At 39.9% G+C, this 25,991-nt stretch overlaps 1 protein-coding gene across 1 annotated transcript; it reads left to right on the top strand.

Moving 5' to 3' along the window:
* The first annotated feature begins 19,261 nt into the window (after window positions 1-19,261).
* Window positions 19,262-22,999, top strand: Irs4 (insulin receptor substrate 4). The gene is made up of 2 exons (XM_059251332.1): window positions 19,262-20,813; window positions 20,847-22,999. The coding sequence occupies exons 1-2, from the start codon at window positions 19,262-19,264 to the stop codon at window positions 22,997-22,999; spliced, it is 3,705 nt and encodes a 1,234-aa protein (XP_059107315.1).
* Window positions 23,000-25,991: the final 2,992 nt, after the last annotated feature.

Below are 25,991 nucleotides of genomic sequence, written 5' to 3'. Positions count from 1 at the left end.
TTGATACTTATTATTACATATATTATATATTTATAATTATATATATAATCTTCTGAACCAGTTTTTGTTTTTGTTGTTTGTGTGTAAATGGATTCAAGGCTGACCACTTTACATTAGAGAGCCAATAAAGAAGGTCACCCCTGGAGGAAGACAATTATCCTTTTCTCAGGAGTCATCAGCTACCTGTGTTTCTGTTTTTCTATTACCACTTTGGAAATTCTCTTGTCTTTATAATTAGTGAGAAACCTCAAACTCTTTGACAGTGATACAATGAAACTAGGAGAGGGTAAGAAGCTTTAAACGTGAGGGAGAAAGTAGTAGAATCATGTAGTATGAAAATAGAAGAGCATGAACAGAGCTTGAGACAGAGAGATGGTGGAGGAACAGGAAGAACGTCAAGCAAAAGTATTATTAACGTATTACTTTGTATGCTAATTTCAAAATAAGTGAAAAAAAGACAAAACATCAGAAAATAATTCAAAACAAAAACTCATGCATATTCAGGAAATTATGCTTGATAAAAAGGCCAATCTCAAACTGTTCTGCACGATATAGTTATAGTTGTATAGCATGATTGAAAGGACAAAAGTATAAACATAGAAGACAAAAAGTAGTTAGTAGTTGTTAACAAGAGAAGTGGGTGTGGTTACAAAAGGGCAACATTCATGACTTTTATAATGACAGAGTAAAAGTGGTAAAATCTAAACAATATGGGGAGATTGTATCAATTACCTGTTTTTAATACTATGTTTTGCTTGGTGACATACTATTGAAGGAAACTGGGTAAAGTTTGTAGGTAGTTCTATATTTTAAATTTAAATGTATTCTTCAAAAGCTTCATCTTGATCATACCCATTCCTCACTCCCTCTTTCCGTCTCTCCAATTCCACCTCTGCTGTGCATCTTTCTCCACTATGTCCAATTAGTGCTATCCAAAAGCACATGGGTGTGGGTTATAGTAAAAGTTCACTTATTAAAAGCATTGCATCAGCACATAAGCGGTTAAGACTTAAGTGTATGAGAAATAACTTTTGATTCATCAAAAGAATTTCATCTAAAAAGTGGCTGGCATTTTTGTTAGCCAACATGGCAGCAAAATGATGAAAGGGAATTTTAAGGAAAGTGACTACAAAAGTCAACTATATTCAAGGATAAAACAAAATGTGAACATCGATGAAAGCAGCATGCTCTTATCTCCTTTGGAAGTAGCTTTGAATTTACTTCTTGAAGTTATATTACATAATTTTACTAATATTCGGTGCTCTACTTATGTGATGAAATAATATGGGAACAAAGTAGAAGGGAGTAGGTTACCAGGATTTCAGTTTATATTGACAAAATTACATTAGTGTGGGTAATGATACCTACCCAATGAGAAACATTTCTGCAGATACAGGGTCTCTTTAATCTTTAGGAAATGCCTGTCATAAACAAATACTGAAAAGGCCAAGGTTTTTAGAATATTTTGTCTGGGAATTTGTCAGAAAATATCAGTTTTCTTAGATGAACATGTTTTTATAGAGACATCCATGCATTTAAGAAAGTGGTAGAGGACTTTGAGAAGAGAAAGGAGACAGAGCTGATTTCTGCCAGGTTACTCCTTGCTCTTCAACATATATTCCAGGACTCACACACCATAGTGCTGTTCATTTTGTTAGGTGGCTAATTATGGAAGTAAATCCTTAAAGGAATTTCTTAGTGGGTTTTGTTAAATTAGTGGATATCAGTTATGTTTAAAATTTTTCAGTCCTGTTTTTGGCAAATGTTCATGGCTACAAGTAACCAAAGTTACTACACTTTACCTTTTCAGTTTCTTCAAGATATTTGAGTAAATGACACCTGATACCATTTAGAACTTGCTGCCTTAACTGCTTGCATTTGGATGTTGATAATGTGGTATTACCAATTCTCTTTAGCAGCTTCCTCAGTGAAGAAACCACCCATGCCTTACTGGGTCTTTATGCTGCCACACACTCACACCTGACACATCTTTTGCATGACACGATTATAATGTGGCTCCAGTGATTCTCTTTGTCACTTTGTGATTTCGTCATTTTTTTCATATAGGCTTTCATTTATAGCCCAGACCGATCTCAAACTCACCATGTAGCCCAGGATGGCCTCAAACTCTTGATAATCCTCATGTCTCAGATGGTTTTTTTGAAAGGAAATACAAGTTAGACTCATCCTTGAAAGAGATTACATTTTACTTGTCTATGTGTTTAAGGGGTCTTTTTCACTTTTGAAAGCATGTTCCACCACTTTATCAAGCCTCTTTTTTTTTCTTACATAGGCATGGAGAGATCAGGTTTTGTTTGATAAATCATTTCTATATACTGTATATAATCTTGGTCTTTTTAAAGTGGCTTTATAAAGTGCTCTTGTGGGGCTGGACTTCGTTGAAGTATGTTGAAAAGAAATTAGCAACAGCAACATTTTATCACCACTGTCCTAAAATAGAATAATGAAATTATAGATATTTCTGGTTTTCTTGCTTATAGAAGTTAGAAAAAGTAAATTCCTTTTCTGTGGTATCTTCTGCAGCTATTTCTCATCTTTATTTTGAGTTCTACAAATCTCATTATACAGAAGTCGCTGTTTGCTTTATGCAAACCTCAGTTGTAATTTTCTCCCAGATGAAATACTTGACTTATGTATTTGTGAGTAGCTGAAGTCTTTCAAAATATCAACACTGCCCGGATGATATACTGTGAAAAATTACTTTTATGCTTGTGAAGCCTTCTATAATAATGATAAGCTACTAACTTTATTTGTATACCTCACATTAACAAAATGTTATTCCTTTCCACTCAGAATTTCTGTTTCCCTTTTCTTGTCTAATTTTATGTTTCTTGTATATGTATAACCATATACAAGTAAAAAATAAAACTACCCCTCTGAATCTGCCACATTGTTGGATTCAACCAACTTCAGATTGAAAGTCTTAAGAAGATGGCATTGTTAGTGAACATGTAGAGTTTTTTTTTCTGATCAATATCCCCAGATATTATAACACAGTGATGATTTACAGCAAATTTGCATTGTATGAGGTATTATAGATAATCTAGAGATCATTAAAAAAGTACAGCATAATGTACATGAGTAATACGCAGATAATATAACATTTTCTGTAAGGGACTTGAATATTCACAAATCATGGTATCCCAGATACACAGGGACTATTATTTCTCCATGCATCTAGGCTGGACCTTGTAGAGTGTGCAAGGAACCTGGCATTTTAAGTGGCTAGTTTTTTTTTTTCCTACTAGACTGCTTAAGAGCTTGTTATATATCCCTCCCTACATGCTGGCCTACATTTTGATTCAGCTATTATTCCTTTAAAACTTCCAGAAAAATCACAAAATTATGTGTATTTATATTGTGTTCTTACTTATTTTTAGCTCTCTATATATGTCAATTGTTCATGTAAAAAATTGTCATCCTAGATTGCCCCCAATTTTCTTTGTACCTCTGTCATGGCCCTGACCCATTTTCCATGCTTTTCTTTAGCTTCTTTTACTCTAGTGGAATCTATACCAGCCTGCCTTTTCTCCTAGATTGCTTTATTGATTTTCTATTTTTTTTAAATAAATAGAAGATTCCTGGTGACATTTTGTTCAAGAGAGGCCTAGCCTTTCTATGTCACCTTCAATTGTAAAAGTTTTTTGGGGGGGTTCTGGAGAATTTGGATTGTCCACTTTTTTTGTATGAAATAAATAATATGCTGTAAAATATTAACCTGCAAATTTGGGCCTTCAGTTTCTATGTGGAGCATTACACTGAACCTCTTCAACTGTATTTTCTTATGTTTTGAAATCTAAATGAACTGTTATCACTTGAGGCTGACCCAGCAGATAGAAAATGGTCATTATATAGTCTTATTATGCTATATGTGTTTCTTTATTGTGCTATATTTGTTTCATTATTATCATATACATGGTTTTCTGCACTGGACAGTCATATCTGTTAATATCTAATTTGCCAATATAATTTCTCACTAATATATCTCAGTGATATATTCATCCTCTATCGGACCCTGTGGTATCATACCAATGCTTTGATCTCATCAAAGGATCTTTTCCTACTTTAGCCAATCATTTTAAGGGATCTTCTTCTCCTCAACACTACAATTACTGCCCTCATGAAGATGGGAAAAGTTCTCAGTAATGTACAACACATTACATTTGATACTGTATTGTGTCTGCGATTTCTGTTTTTATTGACAAAAACCAGACTGTTTCTAGGGTAGCCAAAAGCTATGGCTGAACTGTTTAGCTTGAAGATAACAGGTCGTAATAAATAGTGTGGTGTTCGGAGTTTGAAGCTGGTTTTGAGTGCTACTTTTAATTATACATCTTAAAAAAGGCATTTCAACAGTTTGATACTCAGTCTACTTCACAACTGTTGAGAAAGAAGATTAACGTGGCCACGTTGCTTAACATTTTTTTCTCTAGAACTTTACTTGGATTTTATGAACTCATAAAATATTAGGTCTAAAGACAGCCATGCAGATTATCTAATCCAAATATAGATTTTCACAGATGACTAATCACAGTCTCCTTAAAAGGGCAAGAAGTTGCTCGACTTCACTACAGCTAGTGAAGCAACGCTGCAGCTAGAACGTATATATTCTGAATCTACCTCTCTTCCATTTTTGTTGTTGTTATTCAAGTCAGTTATTATTAGGCACTATTGAGTCTGTCATGGCAAAGTATTTGTATAACAGCTAGCATTTAGTAACACTACTGTGTGCTACACACTCTTCTGAACATTTTGAGCATTTTCACATTTAAGCACAAGAATGACTCAAGGAATAGGTCCTATTTTATGCCCCATTTTACACATGAAAAGTTGAATGTCAGAAGATTGAAGTTTCAAACTGAATGAGAAGATGATATGAATAGTTGAATAGAAGTGGTACTATAATAGTATAATAACTAAAACATGGCATTGGAGAGACCAATTAGCAATAGCAGGAGGCAGTTGCAAGCTCAGACAATCTCCTTTTAGAATCCATGTTACTAAATAGTACTTTGTCTTCCATGGCCTCTCATCTATTTTTTTCTCTTTTTCCATCATTACTTTCATAGGCCTAGCTCTTAACCTTCTCCTTGAGGGTTTCCTTGTGCTCTTGTTCTTTCCCCTACAATCAATGCATACCTCAGTCTGATCAATAATGCTAGGTCACCACTTCATTCATGTCATTAACTTTTCTTCAAGAACAAGTCATTACTCCAAATTGCCCAACAAATCCAGGCTGTATTACTCAAGTTTCTCTGCAATCTGAGCTCTCTTGGTTATCTGATATGATTGTCCAGTGTTCATCAACATGAATCCTTTGCTTTAGTCTAGTGAATGTTTGGTCAAAACCTGATCTCATTTCTTACCTTTCTATTATTACAAGCTCTTGGAGTGTTCATGCGTCAGATAAGATTCTCTGCTATAAGCGCTGAAAAAAAACCTTAAGCTGTCTCCAACAATAAACAAAATTTATTAGCTTATTGAACTGAAAAATGTCAGATAATAGCTTTAGGCAAGGATTGGTCTAGTAGTTTAGTGATGTTAGCAAGGATACAGCTTCACTCTGAATCTCAACTCTAGTCCCAGTGGTGTCCATACTAGTCTCCAAGGACCCCATAGGATTGAACCAGGCTCCTTCCACCACAAACTTGATTTAGTTAATGATTATACAGTTTTGACTTCTCATACTGAACTACCAACTAGAATACATCAATGTATGCATTTTTAGAGAGGGTGCAGTAGTTAACTCCGACCAAATCCTTTATCTACTTCAAATTAATTACTGAGCCCTGAGGAGTAAGATGTAGTAATTGGCTTAGGCTTGGGTTACATGCCCACTCTTCAGTCAGTCACTAATGCCAGGAGGATAGAATGTCTTGATTGACTTCAGACAATTATGATGCACACCTGGAGCTAGAGTTGTTTCTGCTGAAAGCACTTGGCTAAGAATTGTGGATCTAATGATTTCAAAAATAAGAGTTAAGTGCTGTTGCCATTTGAAAAAAGGAATGTTGTTTTGTTTTGGTAACTCTATAGAAAACATGTGCTACAGATATCCCCTCTTTCTTTTCAACGATTCACCTATTTTACAGCCAACTTAATTTTGCTCCTTGTGATTCATACTAGTCTCTGAATCCATATTGAAGGCATGAGAGCGGTGTATGCTATACTTGTATTTATACTGTTTTTGTAATGTATTTGGAACTTGTGACCACAAGATTGTATGGCATGGGTTATACATACCAACTTTCTGTAGTCTCCCCACCCCAACATTTAAAATATTTTGGAGCATCTAGGCAGTGCCACAGGAGCTCTTGTTTACTTTCTGAGTTAGGTAGGGTCACTTGGTTCATTTTGGTTACTGTCAAGATGGATGCTGATTGCTAGGCTACCTTCAGTCATTTGATTTTCCACATCATGAGGACCACAAAGCAAATGGATTTGGTTATGCTTCAGTTCTTTTATTGTGTACTTACAGATAGAGGCATTAGTGCTGGGAAATGATACTTGTTGTATGTTCCCAAATCATGTCCCGTGTTTTTGTGTATGCTTTTGAAGGCATGTCTTTTTGTTTAGCTATAGTTATTATTAAAACCCTTTCTATGGAAAACGTTCTCTAGTAATTGGTTACATTTGACTTACTGGAAAGAGCTTTCCATTTTGTAGTGTTTACTTGTATTAACTATTGTACCCTATTTGGTGTACATCTGCCTTAACCTTTTTCTACTTTGTTGTATTATATTTTTCATGTCCCGTAATCAAAGTTCTGGAAAACAGCATTAGCTACACTGAGTGCAGCTCATCTTGTACAAAAAAAATCCACTGTGAATCTGATTTCCCCTAAGTGGAACACTCAACTTTTTTCTCTAGATCCATGGGACTCTTTTTTTTTTCTGCCAAGAAAAAAATTAAGTGCATCCTAGAGAGTTCTTTTGTCCCTTCTTCTTGAGACGAAAGTTTCAAAAGCTGATTAGAGCATCAAGTGTACAGTTGAATATCAGTGAAATGATTGGTATACAGAGGGGAGGAATGGAGAGTATATGATTTGGAGTTAGGTCAAACCAGCGAAAGTTCCGCTTGTGCCTCTTGACTGTATGACCTCAGTAAATTCAACATTTTGTGAACTTTTCTTTCTACCTAATGGGGAAATGGTATATATAACAGGATGTGGAAAAATAATGTGTGTGGACAGGACTGAGATGCTTTCAAGTACCCTTGTAAAACTTAGCCGCTATAATTACTGCAAAGGGAGGTTTAGAAAATGACCTTTGGTAAAAACAAACAAACTATAGTTTCTTCATCTTCGTTTTCTTCCACATCCTTACACTTCCCCGATGTACTGGAGAGTCTCTCTTAGGATCAGGTCTCCAAGTATTCTGAGCTTCATTTGGTTGCTACGAAATTGTGTCTACTAGAAACATCAGAAGTTACACCCATGACGTCACCAACATGGCTGCCTAAACATGAGCTGAACAAGTGGGAAACCAATAGACATGCTGACATGGAAAGAGGAAAGCTCATGAGGCCTCAACCCTAGACAAAGAACTACAGGCAACTGAAGAATGCTGAGAGTGGAGAAAAAGTCTTTCCCAGAGAAGAGCACACCATCTGGTTATCCAATCCCAAATTGTCAGCCCTGAAAATACACATATGAGTAACGTTATACAGACTAAACAGGTTGTATTTATATACCGAGGAATATGTATGTACACACACACACACACACACACACACACACACACACATGCACACGCATAAATACACATATTTACACACACATATACACATATTTACACACATATACATCTATATGCAACAACAATGAAAAGTAAAAGCAGCCATGAATTTGAGAGACAACAACAAAGGTACAGGGGAGCGTTTGCAGGGGGGAAAGGAAGGAGGGAAATGATGCAATTATAGTACACTTTCCAAAAATAGAAAAATGTTAAGATTTTGGCTTAGATGTCATAACAAAGCTTTCTTGGTGCTGGTGGTTCAAAATATGGAACAATTTGAATACATAGAAACTGAAAAGTATATACCAGTTCTTTCAATCTGTATCAGAAACACTTGAAGGCATGTGACTACTCTCTCATTGTTTATATTGTTTTGAGTATTTTTATATTCACATGTGTTTTGATCACATCACACATTCTCCCTCCTCTACTTTCTCCATTATCTCTCCCCTACAACTCACAACTTTCTTATGTGTGTTTTTGTTGCTGTTGTTTTGTTTTGTTTTTTTTTTTTATAGCTCCTACTCCAGCCCACTTAAAGCTGCCTGTCTGTGTATGAGGGTGGGGCCATCTGCTTAAGCATAGATAGTCTCTCTGGGGCAGCCTGCCTGAAGAAAACCACCTCTTTCTCCTACAGGCCATCAGTTCTCAAGAGCTTCTCAGCTAGGGGTGGAACTTTATGCGCCCCTCCCCCATTCATGATGAGCTTTAGTTAGCTTGATTTTGTGGAACTCAGATGTTCTGTTCGCAGTTGAGCTTTCCACAGTCTCTTATTCTCTGCATGTTGACCAGGTGTGAGCCTCTGTATTAATTACCACCCACTGCAAGAAGAAGCTTCTCTGATGAAGAGAGAAGCACTGATCCTTGTGTATAAAGGTTAAGAGCTTGTGAGTGAGTACTCAAAACCATAAAACAAAGATAAATCATACTTGTACAGTCCTCATGAAACGGTAGTACTTAGCCATAGCTGAAGGAGGACATGGAAAAGTTAAGAGATACATTGCAATCCAGCTGCCCACATAAAAACTGTACATAATAAAATAATTTGTATTACAAATAATATAAAACTAAGGACATTTCTCAAACAATAGGCCATCATGCCTTGCTTTTACTTTTGGCAAGAGCCTACAGAGTGACCCTCTGACCAAGTATTCAGACCAGATGTCTGAAAACTTTCAAAATTGATTTGTAACATAAATTTTTCAAAAGGTTTCTTAAATAACATCATGCTTTAATATTTACATTTTAATAACTGTTACTGTGCAAATACCCTAAAACATAAAATTAATGGTTATGTCTTTAGAATATCTACATCATAAGACAATGCATTTTTATGTGCTTATATCCTCTAGCACGTTCCTCTGGTTGTAAAAGGGATAAGACAGAGTAGTCACAAGCTATCCAAATATGACATATATGCATTTGCAAAGAAAACACAAATATCATGTGACTACAGAACTAAGCCATGAAAGGAACAAGAGATTGTCTCTATCCTCAAGCAATTTACAATGTTATTGATAAGAAAAATTACACTAAACCCACAACTGTATTATGCACATATATAGACACAGAGTACAAAATGATAGAAAAGGATTGTTCTAAGAGAAAAATGAGGTCTTCCTTGTTTAAATATCAGTTTGAACAACGAGGTACTGTACCATCTAGTTTTCCCATTTTACTCAACTCACTTTTGGAGCATCCTTGGGTCCTTGAAGACTCCAGAGGAGTGTTGAACCATGTAACAAAAATCTTCAGGTGGGTCTTAAAACAATTTTTCAAGAAATATTTTTAAGTAAGCAAAATTATTTTTAGTAAATAAATATTTTGTGTCCTAAGGAGCACTTTATATCAGAAACGAAATTTATTTCTTAGACACTATACTCAAATGTTAACATTAGTCCTTCCAGAATGTTAATTAGCCAAAAAACTGAATGATTTTAAGTGAAGTATTCAAGCTTCCTTCTTTGGATACTATTTTTTCCTAAAATCTCTTTTGGTTGTAAAGTAGATCATATATATGAAAAAAAGATGTATAGTTTAAATAACTACAAACAGAATATCCATGTAACAACTATCAACAGTTAAACCAATTCAATCATGATTATTTTTTATATATCATCACAAATTAAGGGACCAGCACAGTGGGACAGAGGAAAAACTTACCTTGTTCCTAGATCAAAAATGAAAGGATTTTTTTTTTACTGGTTTCTTTTTTCACTTGTTAATCTCAAATTTCAAAAAGGACCTGAAATACATAACCACAGATATTTTACTTTCTAACTCCTAAACTCAAATCACATTCTTTAGAGAACAGTTCATGATCTTCTCTGCTGGTGTATTTAAAGGAAAGAAGGAAGATATCATTAAGGGAAGAAATTAAGTATTTTAAACATACCCTGTGATACATTTATAATCATGATTTATTGTCCTGTATTGTTGCTCTTTTAATATACCTCACATGGAAATTTTTGACAAGGAAGAATGATTAGCAAGCCTAAACAAAATGTGATCTCTAACAATGACTGTCTACTATAATGGCCCTAAGTAGCAAGGAGCATACTGAATAAGCTGGTATTTCATCTTTTATACAAAATTATACATTGTCTTGTGGTTTCATCACCTTAGGTAGCATTTTGTATTTAGGTAAAATTCTTCATTCAACTTTAATCACCAAATTCTTTGCACTGTGGAGGGGCTAAGAAATATATTTTCTGCCCTCAGAGGAGGAGAAGCTTATCAAATGTTAGGAGGATAAAGCATACACTTGGAGGCAATTGAAAAGTGTTTAGAGTCCATAATCAATCCTCCAGGACAGAAGGCTCCACAGAGGAACTTAACATGGTTGTATTTTGAGAACAGTTCTTTTTTTTAAGATTTATTTTTATTAGTTTTTTAAAATTTATTTTATAATTTAATTTAATTTTACATATCAGCCGTGGATTCCCCTGTCCTCCCTCCTCCAATCCCCCCTCCCTCCAGCCCACCCCCCATTCCCATCTCCTCCAGGGCAAGGACTCCCCTGGGGATTCAGCTCAGTGTAGCTAGAGTTTTCCTGCCAAATCTCTCTCACCTGCCAGTCCCACAGCCACTCAGACCCAACCAAGTAAACATAGAGACTTATATTGGTTACAAACTGTATGGCCGTGGCAGGCTTCTTGTTAACTGTTCTTATAGCTTAAATTAATCCATTTCTATAAATCTATACCTTGCCACATGGCTCGTGGCTTACCGGCATCTTCACATGATGCTGCTTGTCCTGGCAGCGGCTGGCAGTGTCTCTGACTCAGCCTTCCACTTCCCAGCTTTACTCTCCTCCTTGTCCCACCTATACTTCCTGCCTAGCCAATGGCCAATCACTGTTTTATTTATTGACCAATCAGCAACACATTTGCCATACAGAACATCCCACAGCAGCTCAGCCTGGTAATTTCCATCGAGGCAGGTCCAGTCCCCTCCTTCCTTCGCCCAGGCTGAGCAAAGTGTCCCTGCTTAGGCCCCAGGTTCCAAACAACCAGCTCATTCATGCACTAAAGACAGGTCCCCGTCCCATTGCCTGGGGGCCTCCCAAACCATTCAAGTTAATCAACTGTCTCACTTATCCAGAGGGCCTGATCCGGTTGGGGGCTCCTTAGCTATTGGTTCATACACAATGAAGTACTACTCAGCAAAGAAAAACAATGACATCATGAGGTTTGCAGGCAAATGGATGGATCCAGAAAAAATCATCCTGAATGAGGTAATTCAGACTCAGAAAGACAAACATGGTATGTACTCACTCATAGGAGGATACTAGATGTAAAACAAAGGATGACTAGACTGCTACTCACAACTCCAGGGAGGCTACCTAGAAAACAGGACCCTAAGAAAGACACAGGGATCGCCCAATGACAGAGAAATGGATGAGATCTATTTTTATTAGTTTTGATCATGTATATGTGAGTGCAAGTTTCCACGGAAGCTAGAGGCTTCAAATCTACCTGAAGCTTGGAGGTACAGAGGTACTGGGAACTGAATTTGGGTCCTCTGGAAGAATAATACCATCTCTTGCAGACCCTCGAAAGCCATCCTTAAGATGATTATTTGGAAGGTAGAACACATTTAACCATCAGAAACATTAGAAATAATTGCTAATTGAATATACAGATTTGCAAAAAGAAACTCGTAAGTCATAATATGTGGAAATTTTGTCTACATATTTGCTATGAAAATGTAGTAGGAAGAAAGCAGACAAAAAGGGAAAATAAAAATGATTATGAAATGGGTTTAGAATGTATATATGGAAATATTTTGAATGGTCTTGCTTAGCAAGAGCATAGTTAATTAAAGCACATAGATGGATATTTCTATTGAGCTTTTGCTATGGATCACTTCCAAGAACACTTTCAGTCCTCAAGGCTTCTCTATTTGAACTTCAATATACATCATTTTCACTTTCATTTACTCACTCAACAGTATTTATTGAGGATCTCATCTGTGTGCTTGGATGGCTATTAGCACTGGGAATATATAAGGAGCACAACATGGAGAATATATGGGGAAAAGGGAGTTCATATTTTAGTATGAGAATGGGAAAGAAAAATAATGATGTCGAGAATGTATAAGTGATTTTTCTTGATGGACGTTTATGACCAATATTAATTTTGTATTTATCAATTGCAATCCTGTTTGGAATTTTGCTTTGTTCCCTAGTGGACCTTTAGACAGGAAAGAAAATATAGGAGTACAAATATTCTCTGAGGTTTCTGACGACAATTGCAGTATAGGAAAGGAATACATGTGTGAAAAATATTTGCTTCCCCATGAAAGATGAGAGAAGAAAATAGGAATGGTTGCTTTGTGAAGGAACAGATTGGAAAGTAAAGTTTAAGTCGTGGAAAGCCTGGGAAGTTCTAGATATGACTTGGAAGATGAGGTGGCCTGCCATGGTCATCTAAATCTATCTGAGGCATTTATTTCTTTTTTCCTTCTCCCTTTCTCCCTTCTGTTCTTCTTTTCTTTCCTTTTCCTTTCCCTTTGCTCCACACCTCCCATACTCTTTTGTTTCTTACCATCGCCGAAGCAAACTTGTACTGGTGATTTCCAACCACTCTTTTAGGTAGTAGAGCAATATATGACTATCACATAGTTTTGGTCTTCAAAAAGTTGATGGTCCACACCAATGTTTCAGTTTCAAGGATTAGTGTACAACCAGGTAAGGTAATTTTAACCATCAGACAACCTGCCAAACATTAGTCAACTTATTAGAATTCATGCTGTCAAGGTTTAAGTTTGGGGGGCTTTCAAGTCCCCTATAGTGTCAGCAGTAATAGTGCTAATAGTCAGCCTTACAGATGCTGAGTAATGGAGAGATGGGAACCTTGGAAAAGGACTGGAGTACCCAGTATCATTAGATGGGAAAGAGAAGTGGAGCATTTTGAGAGAACAGATACTTACTGAGTGGCAGAAAAGTATTTCTGTAATTTAACAATGACTGTCATTAATAATGATCAGACTATATCTACGGATATCAACTAAGTCCTTAACTCCATCTATATCCAATGCTTAAGAAGATTAGGAGATGGTTGTAGTTGGATTAAGTGAGAGAAACTCTCTTGAGTATTGATTTAAGTCTTAACAAAATTGTGTAAGTTGATGAAGAGGAGGATGGCATCATAGACATGAGAAATAGCCCACATGTAGATGGAAAGGCAAAAATTATATACAATATGTTACAAGGAAGCCATTCTACCAGAGGATATGGACAGTAAGACGATGTCTTAATAGAATAAGGAGCAAGTTTTAATGGCTTCTGACTTTATAGAGAATGGGTTGTCTACAAAGAGGACAAGGGGGCTGACTAGGGTTCCAATAGGAAGAGAAGAATGTACATACTAGACTTAGAAATCTGACTCTGATATGGTACAGAAATGTGGAGGAGTCTTCTACACATACAGGAGCAGAGAGTACTATGATGAAATATCATTCTATAAGAAGACTGGAGAAGAGAGTAGCCAATTGGAGAGCAGAAGAAAGGGTAAAACCTAACCGATAGTTGCAGCACCGAGTGAAAAAGGGCCATCCACATTAAACCTAATGTATATTATCTTCATATATTTTCCTTAATATTTAAAAGACAATGCACGTCTTCAGTGTTTGCTTAGTAAATTTAAACTGGTCACACTGGGTTCACTGTAGTCTCAGCTACTCAGAAAGCTGAAACAGGAGGTTCACGTGAGACTAGGATTTTAACAACAGCCTGGGCAACAAAGCAAGACGTTTCTCAAAATAAAAATAAAACTTAGAAGCCATACAGTAAATCATGAATCTTTTAAAAATACATTAGCCATGGCATGATCCTATTTGCTGAAGAAGTATTATAATTTTTGAAGACAAGTGGGGAAGTATGAATTCATGTTTTCTGACACATGATAGCAACAAGTAACAGTATAACACTTTCTATTGTTCCTTGTTTTTAATCCAGATACACAAAATATATGGTATGAAATCATTTAAAATTATGTGAATTCCATCCTATTTCATTGTTCTGATGTTTAACAAACTTACTAAAAGTAATTTGCAAATAACTTTTTCTCTTTTGGAGATGGAAAGGAATGCCTAATTGTTAACAGAGTTGATTTTTCAGTTGACTCTTAAGATAACAGGGCAGCTTTAGGAGCCTAATTAAACCACATATTTGCTCTAATTACTTTAGCCACAGACTGCTGGGAAACAAAAGCAGCTAACAGGCCTGGTCTGGGTGTAGCAGGCAGGCTTTTTCACCGTTGTTTTCTTCAGCAGAGGGTTTGAGGAGAAAAAAAAAGCTGAGAGGCAAAGCCATCATCTGCAAACGGAGGCAACAGCCTTTATCTCTGCTTAGTGGAGAAGGCATGTTCATCACGCGTGGCTTTATTTATGTTCAAACACAGAGAAATCAATCATTATGACTAGCATCATTTTTGAGCATCAGGAGTCCTACCACATTTTGATCTACATAATTGGACATTAGCTCACAAAGATAAGAGTTAATAATTATAGGATAATTTGTACATTGGGCAAGAATAATAGCTCTATTATGCTGGTAATTTCTTATGCTTTATTCTCTTGAATAATGTCTCTTGAAACTGTTCATATTTGACGTAACAGTTTAATTTTTCAGCTAAGTAAATTCACATTTTAATTAGCTACTTTTATTTCAGTACAACTTAGAATTTGAATACTGATAATCATGTGGATAAGGGAAGTGTGAACTTTTACTTATGGGGACTAGTCAGTCAAATGATTTTTTTTTTTTTTTTGTAACAGGATGCCTAAGAAATCCTTTGAAAGCAAACCCCATTAAATACGTACTTTTTACAGGAAGAATAAAGATACCACAATGGTTTGTCCATTTTCTTTGCTTTCTAGATGTAAAATAGTAGCTGCAAAGCTTGTGAGCTTTCCCTAAGCTAAACTAGTGAACAAAATATGAACTATTGCAGATGCTATTATTTTTTATCTATTACTTTAAAATGATGTGTATCAGGCTCAGTTCAGATTCCACATTTAAAAGCATTAATGACTGGATATGTAAAGCAACTTTTGCTTTCTTGAGCAACAAGTCCAAAAAAACAAACAACAACAAAAAAAACTAGCACCCCCCCCCCCCCCACATACACACACAAAGCCCTAAGACACAACAACACACAGGCAAAGGAAAGGAGAGCATTAAGGCAAGTTCAGGCTAAACACAAAGTCTCCACCTTTTGTCTGAACCGTTGAGATATCTGTGCCAACCCTCTGCTTTATTTTGGCTATGGAAACCTGACCTAAACTAAACAACTATTCTATATCATTAAGTTGTCCAGGACGATGAAATTTAAATATATGCCAGGCAAGCTGCAGCATCTGCTGCATTTCAGTAATGGTGGGCTCTCCCAAAAGCTTCTGTGCTGGAAGAACTCTAGGATAGCAGAGCTTTGCTTGGCTGTCGGAAGAAAATGATGCTTTTCTAGTCAAATATTCTCTCTGCTCACCAGGGCTCATGCTTCCAGATCTGCTTCTATTGTAAAAAAACATACAAAGGAAAATCCCTGCATGAAACATCTCACTATTGCTCTAATTCCACTTTGCTGTAGTCAAATGATATACCTCGAGCACAAAGTGATCAGCACAGTTAACTTTTCATTGGTTGTTCAAAAATTATTTCTACTCTTCCTTTGTTTTTTTAAAAAAATACATTGATTTCCCCTCACACTAGAGAATACCATCATATTGTTTCAGAATGTTATATAAAATTGATCTAGTGTAGATTCTCTCTAATAGTTAACATGGAAACCAAATTGGCTTTTCCTTTCAAAAAGCATCCACGGTCAGATATATGATCTCCTAAAGAGATGATTACAAATGATCCTGAGAGCACTACAAAACATGGTGACAAAAATTTACAACTCTCCTTAGACTAGAAGAGAATCAAGTTTAATGTGATTTTAAAAATCATCAGCTGAGAAAAAAATGTAACAAATATGACAAAATTTAAAAATCTTTATTATGTAAAGAAGTCAATACATAAAATAAGAATCTGACAGATAAAGCAAAGGATTTAAAATGATACTTTATAGAAGACAATACATAGTGGGTAGACATACATATAGACATTTTACTTTACTGTCAAACAAAAATTAAAATTATAACAGTGGGATAGCATTTTGTTTATCAGGTTTTTTTTTTTTAACTAAGACTATCTAATGACCACAAATGACGTGGTGGCAGGGTAAAGTGATGTAATATTTAAAAAATAATATATGAAATATTCAGTAATTCTAGTCTTCAGTTTGCAAAGGTAATGTTTTAAACATTTAAAGCCAGAGATTGAAGATATTCATGGCAGTATTATTTATGATACTGAAAAATGATTAGTTACAATAATATACATTAGAACTGAGAATATATTGTTTTATCACAATTGTGTGGGATATTATACCACTTCTTAAATGATGTTTAGTCTGATTCATAGAAATATGGGATAGCATTACCATATAATGCTGAATGAAAAGAACAAGATACCAAATTCTATATATAATATACATATAATAAGTCTATATAGAAACTCTATATACGTAGGTGGTAGAGTCACAAGCATTCTTGAATCTGTTCAGTATTTTCCAAATTTTATTTAACAAGCACTGTAATGTATCTGATATATTTAAAATTTTTATGTTACAGTATTTTCATATACATTGCCTTTTTACAATTCTATTAGAAGCAAAAACCGTGCATTTAGAAAGTTATAAAATATCCTAAGAAGTTCAAATTAATGTATCTGTGATTGTTTTGATTCTAAGTGCACTGAATTTTGTACATATGTGACTAAGCAGCTGAAACCTGTGGGTAGCAACGTCAGTTCATTCACATTTATCCTGTTTCCAGCCCCTATTCATCCTGCCTCCAGCCCGTTCCCAAACCCACAGTTGTTTCTAGCACCTGTGAATTCTCTCGATTTATAAACTGCTGGAAGCAAAAGACATGTTAATGATTGTTCCTAGTCTTTGCCCCTCCCCAACCTGAACATCACAAAGGTGCTATCTATTTTAATATATCTCTCGTGTTGCTAACAAAGAGAATTCTTAAAAGGAGATGGAGTCTATTTTTTTTGTGATGTATCTCTGCCTAATTTGCTGTTGGATTTATAAATATTACCCTTTGCAATATCTACTTCAGGACGAGGGTGAACTGACATTACATTCTGTGAAAGAAAAATACTATTTGTTCCACCAACCCTCTTTTCACATGCAGTCACTTCTTGATACTTTAACAACATCTCAACCTGTCTCCATCCTTACGAATCTGAAATGAGAGAGACAGAGACACCCCAAAGAGGAGAAGAGGGGAGGGGAGGAGAGGAGAGGAAAAAAGAGCAGAGGAGAGGAGAGGCGAGGAGAGGAAGGAAGCGGAGAGGAGAGCAGAGCAGAGGAGAGCAGAGGAGGAGAGGAAAGAGGAGCAAAGAGACAGTTTTCAGGAGATTAAACTTACACCTTACACTCCGGCACATTCTCCAACAAGAAGGGAGGCAGTGGGTTCTTTTTTGTGTGTGAAGTCAATTTGTAAACTGGAATGAAGCAAAGACCTTCTTGAAGTGAAGGTTGTAAAATCTATTCGAGGGCATATATTCAGCACAGTCCTTTGTTCTAGATAGGAGCTTTTCTTTTTCGTAAAGTTTTTCAGTCTCCTTCAAGGGAAAAGAAAGTTAGTATTTGTTAATTCCTTAAAAGGCACCGTTCAAAGCACCGCCCTCGAGAAAATAGCAAGACAGCTCAACACTGTTTTTCGGTAGGAATCAAGTCCGGCTTTTTCCAACATGGCTGTATATTTCACAGGCCCCCAAAATTGCACTTTCATAGTCGTCATCAATCAAATAGAAACATCACCTCTAGCGAACCTGTGTTTCGTGGCCTAGAAATACACTGTGTGTGCAGATTGCGTTAATTTTGAAGGCACAGCTGTTATTCCTGAGTCTTAAGAGGCGCTGGCTTTTGTCAGGGGTGGAGCAGGCGAGGAAGCATGTGCAGCTTGGTGTGCAGCAGGTCTTTAATACGTTTCCAGAGATTATTGACACTTTCTGCTAAGAAGCACAGCTCATGGTGAGAGGCGGGAGGGACTAGAGCAGACTGCGATCGGAGCGGAAAATGTATGTGAGCTATATAGAAAGAAAAGAGAGAGGTCTCCGGGCAGAGGGGTCACCGTGGCTCTGGGATTTGCAGGAATTTATCACCACCATTAACAGCTATTTTCCGAGGGTTGTTTATCGCCTGATCCAGAGACAACCGGATTGAGAAGCCTACTCTGGGACCCCAGCCACGCCCCCTCATCCCTCAGCGCAACCCCCCCTTCCATTAAACTAATGAATTCAGGGCCACCCCCTTGCTGGACCCTCCCATTGGCTCGTATCCTAACCAATCAGAACCTTGTAAAGGTTTCACCTGGTCCCCGCTTCCTAAATAAACAAACAAACCATCCCTCGCTATGCCAGCCCCATCTCCCACCACTTCTAGCCCCCTGCAGCCTATTGAATGTGGGCGGTGGCGCCCTATCCTGGCCCAGTTGGGGACCACCCTGTCCTCCACTCCTCACATGCACCCCCTACCCCACCTTCTGGGACTCTGGACTAGGCTTGGTGTGGCTAGAGAGCCCCGCCCCCTCCCGTCGGTTCTGTCTTGGACCAAAGGCTCTGAGATTCATCCAAAGAATCTCTACCAATTTGAAGATGGCTCTGCCTCCATTGCCCCCGGACCCCCTCCCTTGCACACCTCTAATGGTGGCCGCTTGCGCCCCTCCACTGCTTGGGCAGCTGGATCTGGAGCGGGCCTCCGCGTGAGGCGACAGTCACGTGTTGTTTTGCCCGCCGCTGTGAGCCCAGTAAAGTGGGCGGGGACGAGGGCGGGAGGGGTCTGGGGCGGGCAGACGCGGGGGGGGGGACCGCCTCCTCCCCCAGCCCTGCCTTCTCGAGCCCCCCCTTCCCTCCGCTCACCTTAAAACCACCGTGCATCACCATGGCGAGTTGCTCCTTCGCTGGCGACCGAGCACTAAGGAGACTGAGAGCTGCAGCAGCAGCAGCCTCCGCAGCTCTAGCAGCAGTGGCGACCACCCCGCTTCTTTCCTCCGGAACCCCGACCGCACTCATTGGGACCGGGCCGTCCTGTCCGGGAGCCATGTGGCTCCCCACGGCCACTGGCTCCCGGTCAGACTCCGAGTCCGAAGAGGAGGACCTCCCCGTCGGGGATGAAGTCTGCAAACGCGGCTACCTGAGGAAACAGAAGCATGGGCACAGGCGTTACTTCGTGCTCAAACTCGAGACTGAAGACGCACCGGCTCGGCTCGAATACTACGAAAATGCCAGGAAGTTCCGGCACAGTGTCCGCGCCGCGGCGGCTGCGGCAGAGGCAGCCGCCTCCGGTGCTGCGGTCCCCGCGCTCATCCCACCAAGGCGCGTGATCATCCTGTACCAGTGCTTCTCCGTGAGCCAACGAGCTGATGCCCGGTACCGACACCTCATTGCCCTTTTCACCCAGGACGAATACTTCGCGATGGTAGCCGAGAACGAGTCGGAACAAGAAAGCTGGTACTTGCTCCTCAGCCGCCTCATCCTCGAGAGCAAGCGCCGCCGCTGCGGCACGCTAGGCGCGCAGCCGGACGGAGAGCCGGGGGCCCTGGCGGCAGCAGCGGCGGCGGAGCCACGCTTCTACAAAGATGTGTGGCAGGTAGTAGTGAAACCCAGGGGGCTGGGGCACAGAAAAGAGCTGAGCGGCGTGTTCCGGCTGTGTCTTACCGACGAAGAGGTCGTGTTTGTAAGGCTCAATACTGAAGTGGCCAGTGTGGTCGTCCAGCTCCTGAGCATTCGTCGCTGTGGGCACTCAGAGCAGTACTTCTTCTTGGAAGTCGGCAGGTCCACCGTCATCGGTCCAGGGGAGCTGTGGATGCAGGTAGATGATAGTGTGGTGGCCCAAAATATGCATGAGTTGTTTTTGGAGAAAATGAGAGCCTTGTGCGCAGACGAATACAGAGCCCGATGCCGCAGCTACAGCATCAGTGTTGGCGCCCACCTGTTAACCCTGCTGTCCACTAGGAGGCACCTAGGCTTGCTCCCGCTGGAGCCCGGCGGCTGGCTCCGAAGAGCCCGCTTTGAGCAATTTTGCCACCTCAGGGCTATCGGTAATAGGGAAGAGGAGATGCTGTTTACCAGGCGCCTCATACCCAACGAGCCTCTACCTCCCTCCAGGAGAGGAAGGGGCCACCTGCCCAGAGCCCGCAGGTCCAGGAGAGCGGTTTCAGTACCACCCAGCTTTTTCCGCCCGGTGGCTCCTAGCCCCCGTGTACATGTCTCACACCCTGAAGAAGACTTCAACGACAGAGCTTGTGAAGCCTCGGGCTCCAGCTCTGGCAACTCTGAAGAAAAAGACAAGGAAAGTGAGGAAGGGAACGGAGGTGATTACATGCCCATGAACAACTGGGGCTCAGGAAATGGCCGGGGCTCAGGAGGTGGACAGGGCTCAAGTGGCCAAGGCACCAGTAGCCAGAGCTCAGGAGGAAACCAGTGCTCAGGTGGCAGGCAGGGATCTGCAGGCGGCCAAGGCTCAGGAGGCCAGGGTTCAGGAGGTCAGGGTGCTGGAGGAAACCAGTGCTCAGGAAATAGCCAGGGCACGGCAGGTGGCCATGGCTCAGGTGGAGGCCAGAGGCCTGGAGGTGGCCATGGCTCAGGTGGTGGCCAGGGACCTGGAGATGGTCATGGCTCAGGTGGTGGCAAGAACTCAGGAGGAGGCAAGGGCTCAGGAAGTGGAAAGAACGCCAATGATGGTGACCGTGGAAAATCTCTGAAGAAGAGATCATACTTTAGTAAATTCACTCAAAGTAAGCAACAGCAAATGCTGCCTCCACCGCCACCTCCACCACCAACAGCTGGAGCAGCTGGTGGAAAAGGGAAGTCTGGAGGAAGATTCCGACTTTATTTCTGTGCTGACAGGGGAGCCACGAAAGAACGCAAAGAGGCCAAAGAGATGAGAGATATGGAGAGCTCAGAAAGTGCAACCCGGGGACCACACAGAGCCAGAGCTTTCGATGAAGATGAGGATGACCCATATGTGCCAATGAGGCCAGGGGTGGCCGCTCCTCTTGCATGTTCCAGTGACTATATGCCAATGGCTCCTCAAAATTCCTCTGCTTCAAAGAAGCGCCACTCTAGGTCACCCTTTGAAGACTCCAGAGGGTACATGATGATGTTTCCCAGAGTGAGCCCACCACCACCTGCACCAAGTCCTCCAAAAGCACCAGATACTAATAAAGAGGATGACTCTAAGGACAATGACAGTGACAGTGACTACATGTTTATGGCTCCTGGAGCAGGTGCAATTCCTAAAAATCCCCCCAATCATCAGGGAGGCTCTTCCTCCAAAAGTTGGAGCTCTTACTTCTCTCTGCCAAGTCCTTTTCAGAGTTCACCCTTGGGACAGAGCGACCATAGTGAGTATGTTCCGATGTTGCCTGGGAAATTCCTGGGGAGGGGTCTAGACAAAGAAGCCTCCTTCAGCCAGGGCACCAAAGATGTGGCTTCAAAGCCTTCCACTGAGGGGTCATTCTCAAAACCTGGAGATAGGGGGTCACCTGCAAAGCCTTCAGATGATGAGCCCCCAGAGAACAAGGCTAAGAGACCTAACAGACTTTCTTTTATTGCAAAAGGAAATAAAATCAATCCCAATCCAGTAGAGCCCACACAGGAGCAGAGAGGAGCTGACAGCTCTCGTGACTATATCAACATTGACTTCATTAAGAGAGAGCGCCATGTGCCAGCTCCCCCTGCTCAAGGACTGCCAGATCCATGGGGCTTAATTGCTGACTCCAGATGCACAGCTTTTTCTAGCTACCTGAATATTGAAATCGGGGTGCCCTTTTCAAATCCAGCAATCCGTCTTTCAGATCTTTTAAGAGCTCTACCAGGTGCCAACACCATCTATCTGGCCGGTGCTAGGTGGCCCTTTCGTCTTTTCCCAGGCAATGCTACAGGTAGTATTATGGAAGAGGGTGAATACATTGAAGTAATTTTCAACCCAGCCATGAGACCAGTCGTGCCTTTTGCTGACACTACCATTCGCTATGATGCTCAAACCGGTCAAATCTGTGTAGTCGACCCATTTTCCGAGTGCTGTATGAACGTTTCTCTCTCTGCCGGTCCATTCTCTGAACGGCCACCTGTAGCTAGGCTGCTGCAGGAGGAAGTGCAGGAGAGAAGACGCCAGCAAAGCCGTTCCCAAAGCGTATTTGCCAACACCCGAGCCGCTGTCTCTGCTTTCCCGACTGACAGCTTGGACAGAGACTTTCCCGCCGCTTCTGCCCGGGTTGCTGTTCCAGCTGGGGCGCCCCTCTTGGCAGTGAGCCGGGCATTAGCTGTGGTCTCTGCGCTAGCGGCGGCCCCCGGCTTTGGCGCTGTCTTTGCCGGCTTCCAGGCCACTGTCGGATTTGACTCCGCCTCTGTTCGCTGGTTCCAACCTGTTGCTAATGTTCTCGGTGCCCAGGCTGTAAGAGGGGTCCAGGACATTGCCGCAGGCTGGAATCTTGGAGCTCTTAACCAAGCTGCCAGAGGTGAGGACCTGGCGGCCCGCGCTGCCGCTCCACCACCGCCACCTCGCCAGCGACAGGTGCTGAGACGCCCAGAGAGAGCGGATTCTGAGGACAACGACGACGAAGACAACGACATTTACGTAAGAATGGACTTTGCCAGACGTGACTACAAGAAGTGATCACTCTCCGAAAAGAGGTTGGTGAATTTATAATTCAAATTCCTGAAGTTAATGGAATTTGTCTAATGAGTGAGTTATGCGTTACTTGCTACGATGTTAGCGATAAGTGAGATCATAGTTCATTTACTAGTGTTATTAGAGAGAGTAGAATTCAGTTTTCATTTTTCACATGGTACCTTTTCGGTCTTTGCGAAAACATCAGCTTTTATCTAACCCATAAATTTATCTGACAGAGCCAATTGTTAAACATTGGATTTATTTCTTAGGAGCAGTTAGAAACTTAAAGACCCACAGCATGAAGGTGCTTTTCACTTCCCTAAGTTCTTCCGAAAGTGAATTCCATCAACTAACTTTCAAGCCTACAACTAAAGCTGCTTTTCTGCAAGTGCGCAATCTAAGTGCAAGGGTTGAATGAGGGCACAGGAAGTTTAGCAGCAACACGCCAACTATTATCATAGTCACTTTCTCAAAAACAGTCATTGCTTGCCTAGTTTGCTGTGATTTCCCCAAAAGGTTAACTCTCAGTTGTCAGCTGATTGGTGAGAGAGTGCATAGATAATCCCAAACCCCAGGTAAACAAAAGACAGTGTTTGCTGTGGAAAGTGTTTTTGTGTTGATCTGTTTTTGTTTTTACACAGGATAAACTGTGAGAAACCGTGAGTGTTCCTTTTCTCTATCACTGGTAGGGGAAGGCAAGTCACTTTTGTTGTGCTTCCTTTCTTCTTTTACCCCCCACCCCACCTCTCTAGAGGCATCTTGATTATGGATATGAATATTGTTTCAAACGTTTAAAAAGCATTTAAGACATTTAATTGATGTGTCTTCTGGGAAATCAAGGAAAGCAAGATAAGAAGGCTGGAGGAAGAAGACAGGACTCCAGGGGCAGCCCACCCTGAGCAGTGGAGGTTTGGGGGTTTCAAGTCCTAATTTGCTGAGGGAAGAGAAGTGTAAGAGTCAAATCTAGTGAACCTTGTCCAGAATTTCATAATATTGTCTTGACAGATTCTCGAGAAATGTTTGCAGATGATACCCCTCTAGCATGCCCTGCCTTCTCTCTTTGGAAGAATATGCCTCTTTCCCTGTGAAGGGACAGTTCCCAGCAGTTTTCATTCCAGTGGTCAGTTTAGTGAACATTTTTGCTTTGCTTGTGCTCTGGAATGCTTTTGTGATTTCATCTTTGCCCACTGTGCTTGATCAGGCATAACAAGTTGGGGACTGATCACAACAGTTACCTTACAAGCTCCCCATTTAGTGCAGGTGTAGCTCCCTACCTCCTCCTTCTCTCCTTGCTATAGAAAACTTGCCGTACAAAAACTCACAGTTGCAGCACAGACACACCACGAGAGCGATCACTAAAACAACAAAAGGATACTCTGACTTGCAAAGCACTCAATTCCAAAGTCCTTTAAATTGTGAGGCTCCTCTCCAACACACACACACACACACACACACACACACACACATACACACACACACACAGAGAGAGAGAGAGAGACAGAGAGAGAGACAGAGAGAGAGACAGAGAGAGAGAGAGAGAGAGAGAGAGAGAGAGAGAGAGAGAGAGAGAGACCACTACTATCATAACTATGTATTTACAAGTCATAATTCCATTTCCAAGAACTTATAATCAGGTAATCAGCCTTTCAGCGACAAGTAAACAGAAAGTACACCCCCAAATCACCCTCAAGCTTTTGTTGGAGCCTAACTGCTGAAGGTACTGTGTACAACTTTGATGTAAAATACCACATCAAAAGAGATGATGCATCAGAGTAGCTGCTTGTGACCCTGCGATTCTTTGAAATGATGCCTACACTTTCCAATACTCTGATCTTCGTTCACACATAAATTAAGAATAGTGAAATCATACTGTTCTTCAAATAAACTCTGACTTCTGAGGATTATTAAGATCCAGTGGCCATTGTGTTTATATAAATTACTGATTAATGGCTTTGCAGCTATTGTGGAGATTTAATATGCTCTAATTGTATTGTTTATTGAGGAAATTCCTAACTTTACTGAGGGACTACACCACTGAAGTTGTATCTCATAGACAAGAAGGAGTTTACATTGAAATAAGTGAATGAATATGGAAGCATTTTGGAGCATGAAATCACTTTACAAATATAATGTATTTTTATTTTGTTGTTGATTTAACATTGAAGTGAAATTTCAAGTATTTAAACTAATGATTTAGTTTTTCAGAAAACTAGCTAATTTCTTGGTGCTAAAGGTAGATTTGACATGTAATTTTCTACAATATATCATATGGAAGGGCACGGAAGGAGGTGTGATATTGAAACAACCTACTGCAGGAAATGACTTTAGTTAGCATTTTAATGTGAATTGATAAAGTGTTGTCTGTGAAGTGTTTTTCTCTAAAGTTATAGAAGAACTTTCACCTATTTCTGTTCTGCCTTTATTTTCTTATCTAGCATTTAAAAATGAAAATGTTGTGTTAAGAAACAAATAGTGTTGTGAACAGGGAACAAAGACACAGTATTAGGAGTCACATAGCTCATTAAGTTAATCTCAGTTTGTGGAATGTGTTTAGAACTGGAATAGAGAAGTGCTATATTTGTATTATTATGTAGTTAGGATCAGTATTTTGGTTGTGACTATTAACTACTAATTTAGAAACACAAAGCTAAGTTAAAATTCTGTGTTTCTTTTTCATTAGTCTTAACTTTCATTAAAAGTGTCACACATAAGATTATTCACAGTTGGTATCATTATTGAAATTTTTTATAATGTAAGTGATATTATGATTTATTAAGACCAGTTTATCATGCAATGCAAAAATAATGAATGTATAACCTTATTTATCTACAGTCAAGCTTCATGTAAGTATTGCAAGCCAATTAGAAAGAAACACCCAGAATATAACCTGAGTATGTATTTTTATATTGAATGAAATATTTTTAAGCAATCCCTTGATAATGAAGGCTTCTTTGAACACATTAGCATTTAGAAGAGTGTCATTTCTCATGTGATT

The sequence above is a fragment of the Peromyscus eremicus genome, chromosome X (genome assembly GCF_949786415.1).
Source record: "Peromyscus eremicus chromosome X, PerEre_H2_v1, whole genome shotgun sequence".
NCBI classification, from domain to species: domain Eukaryota; kingdom Metazoa; phylum Chordata; class Mammalia; order Rodentia; family Cricetidae; genus Peromyscus; species Peromyscus eremicus.
This window is presented reverse-complemented; position numbering and strand designations above follow the sequence as displayed.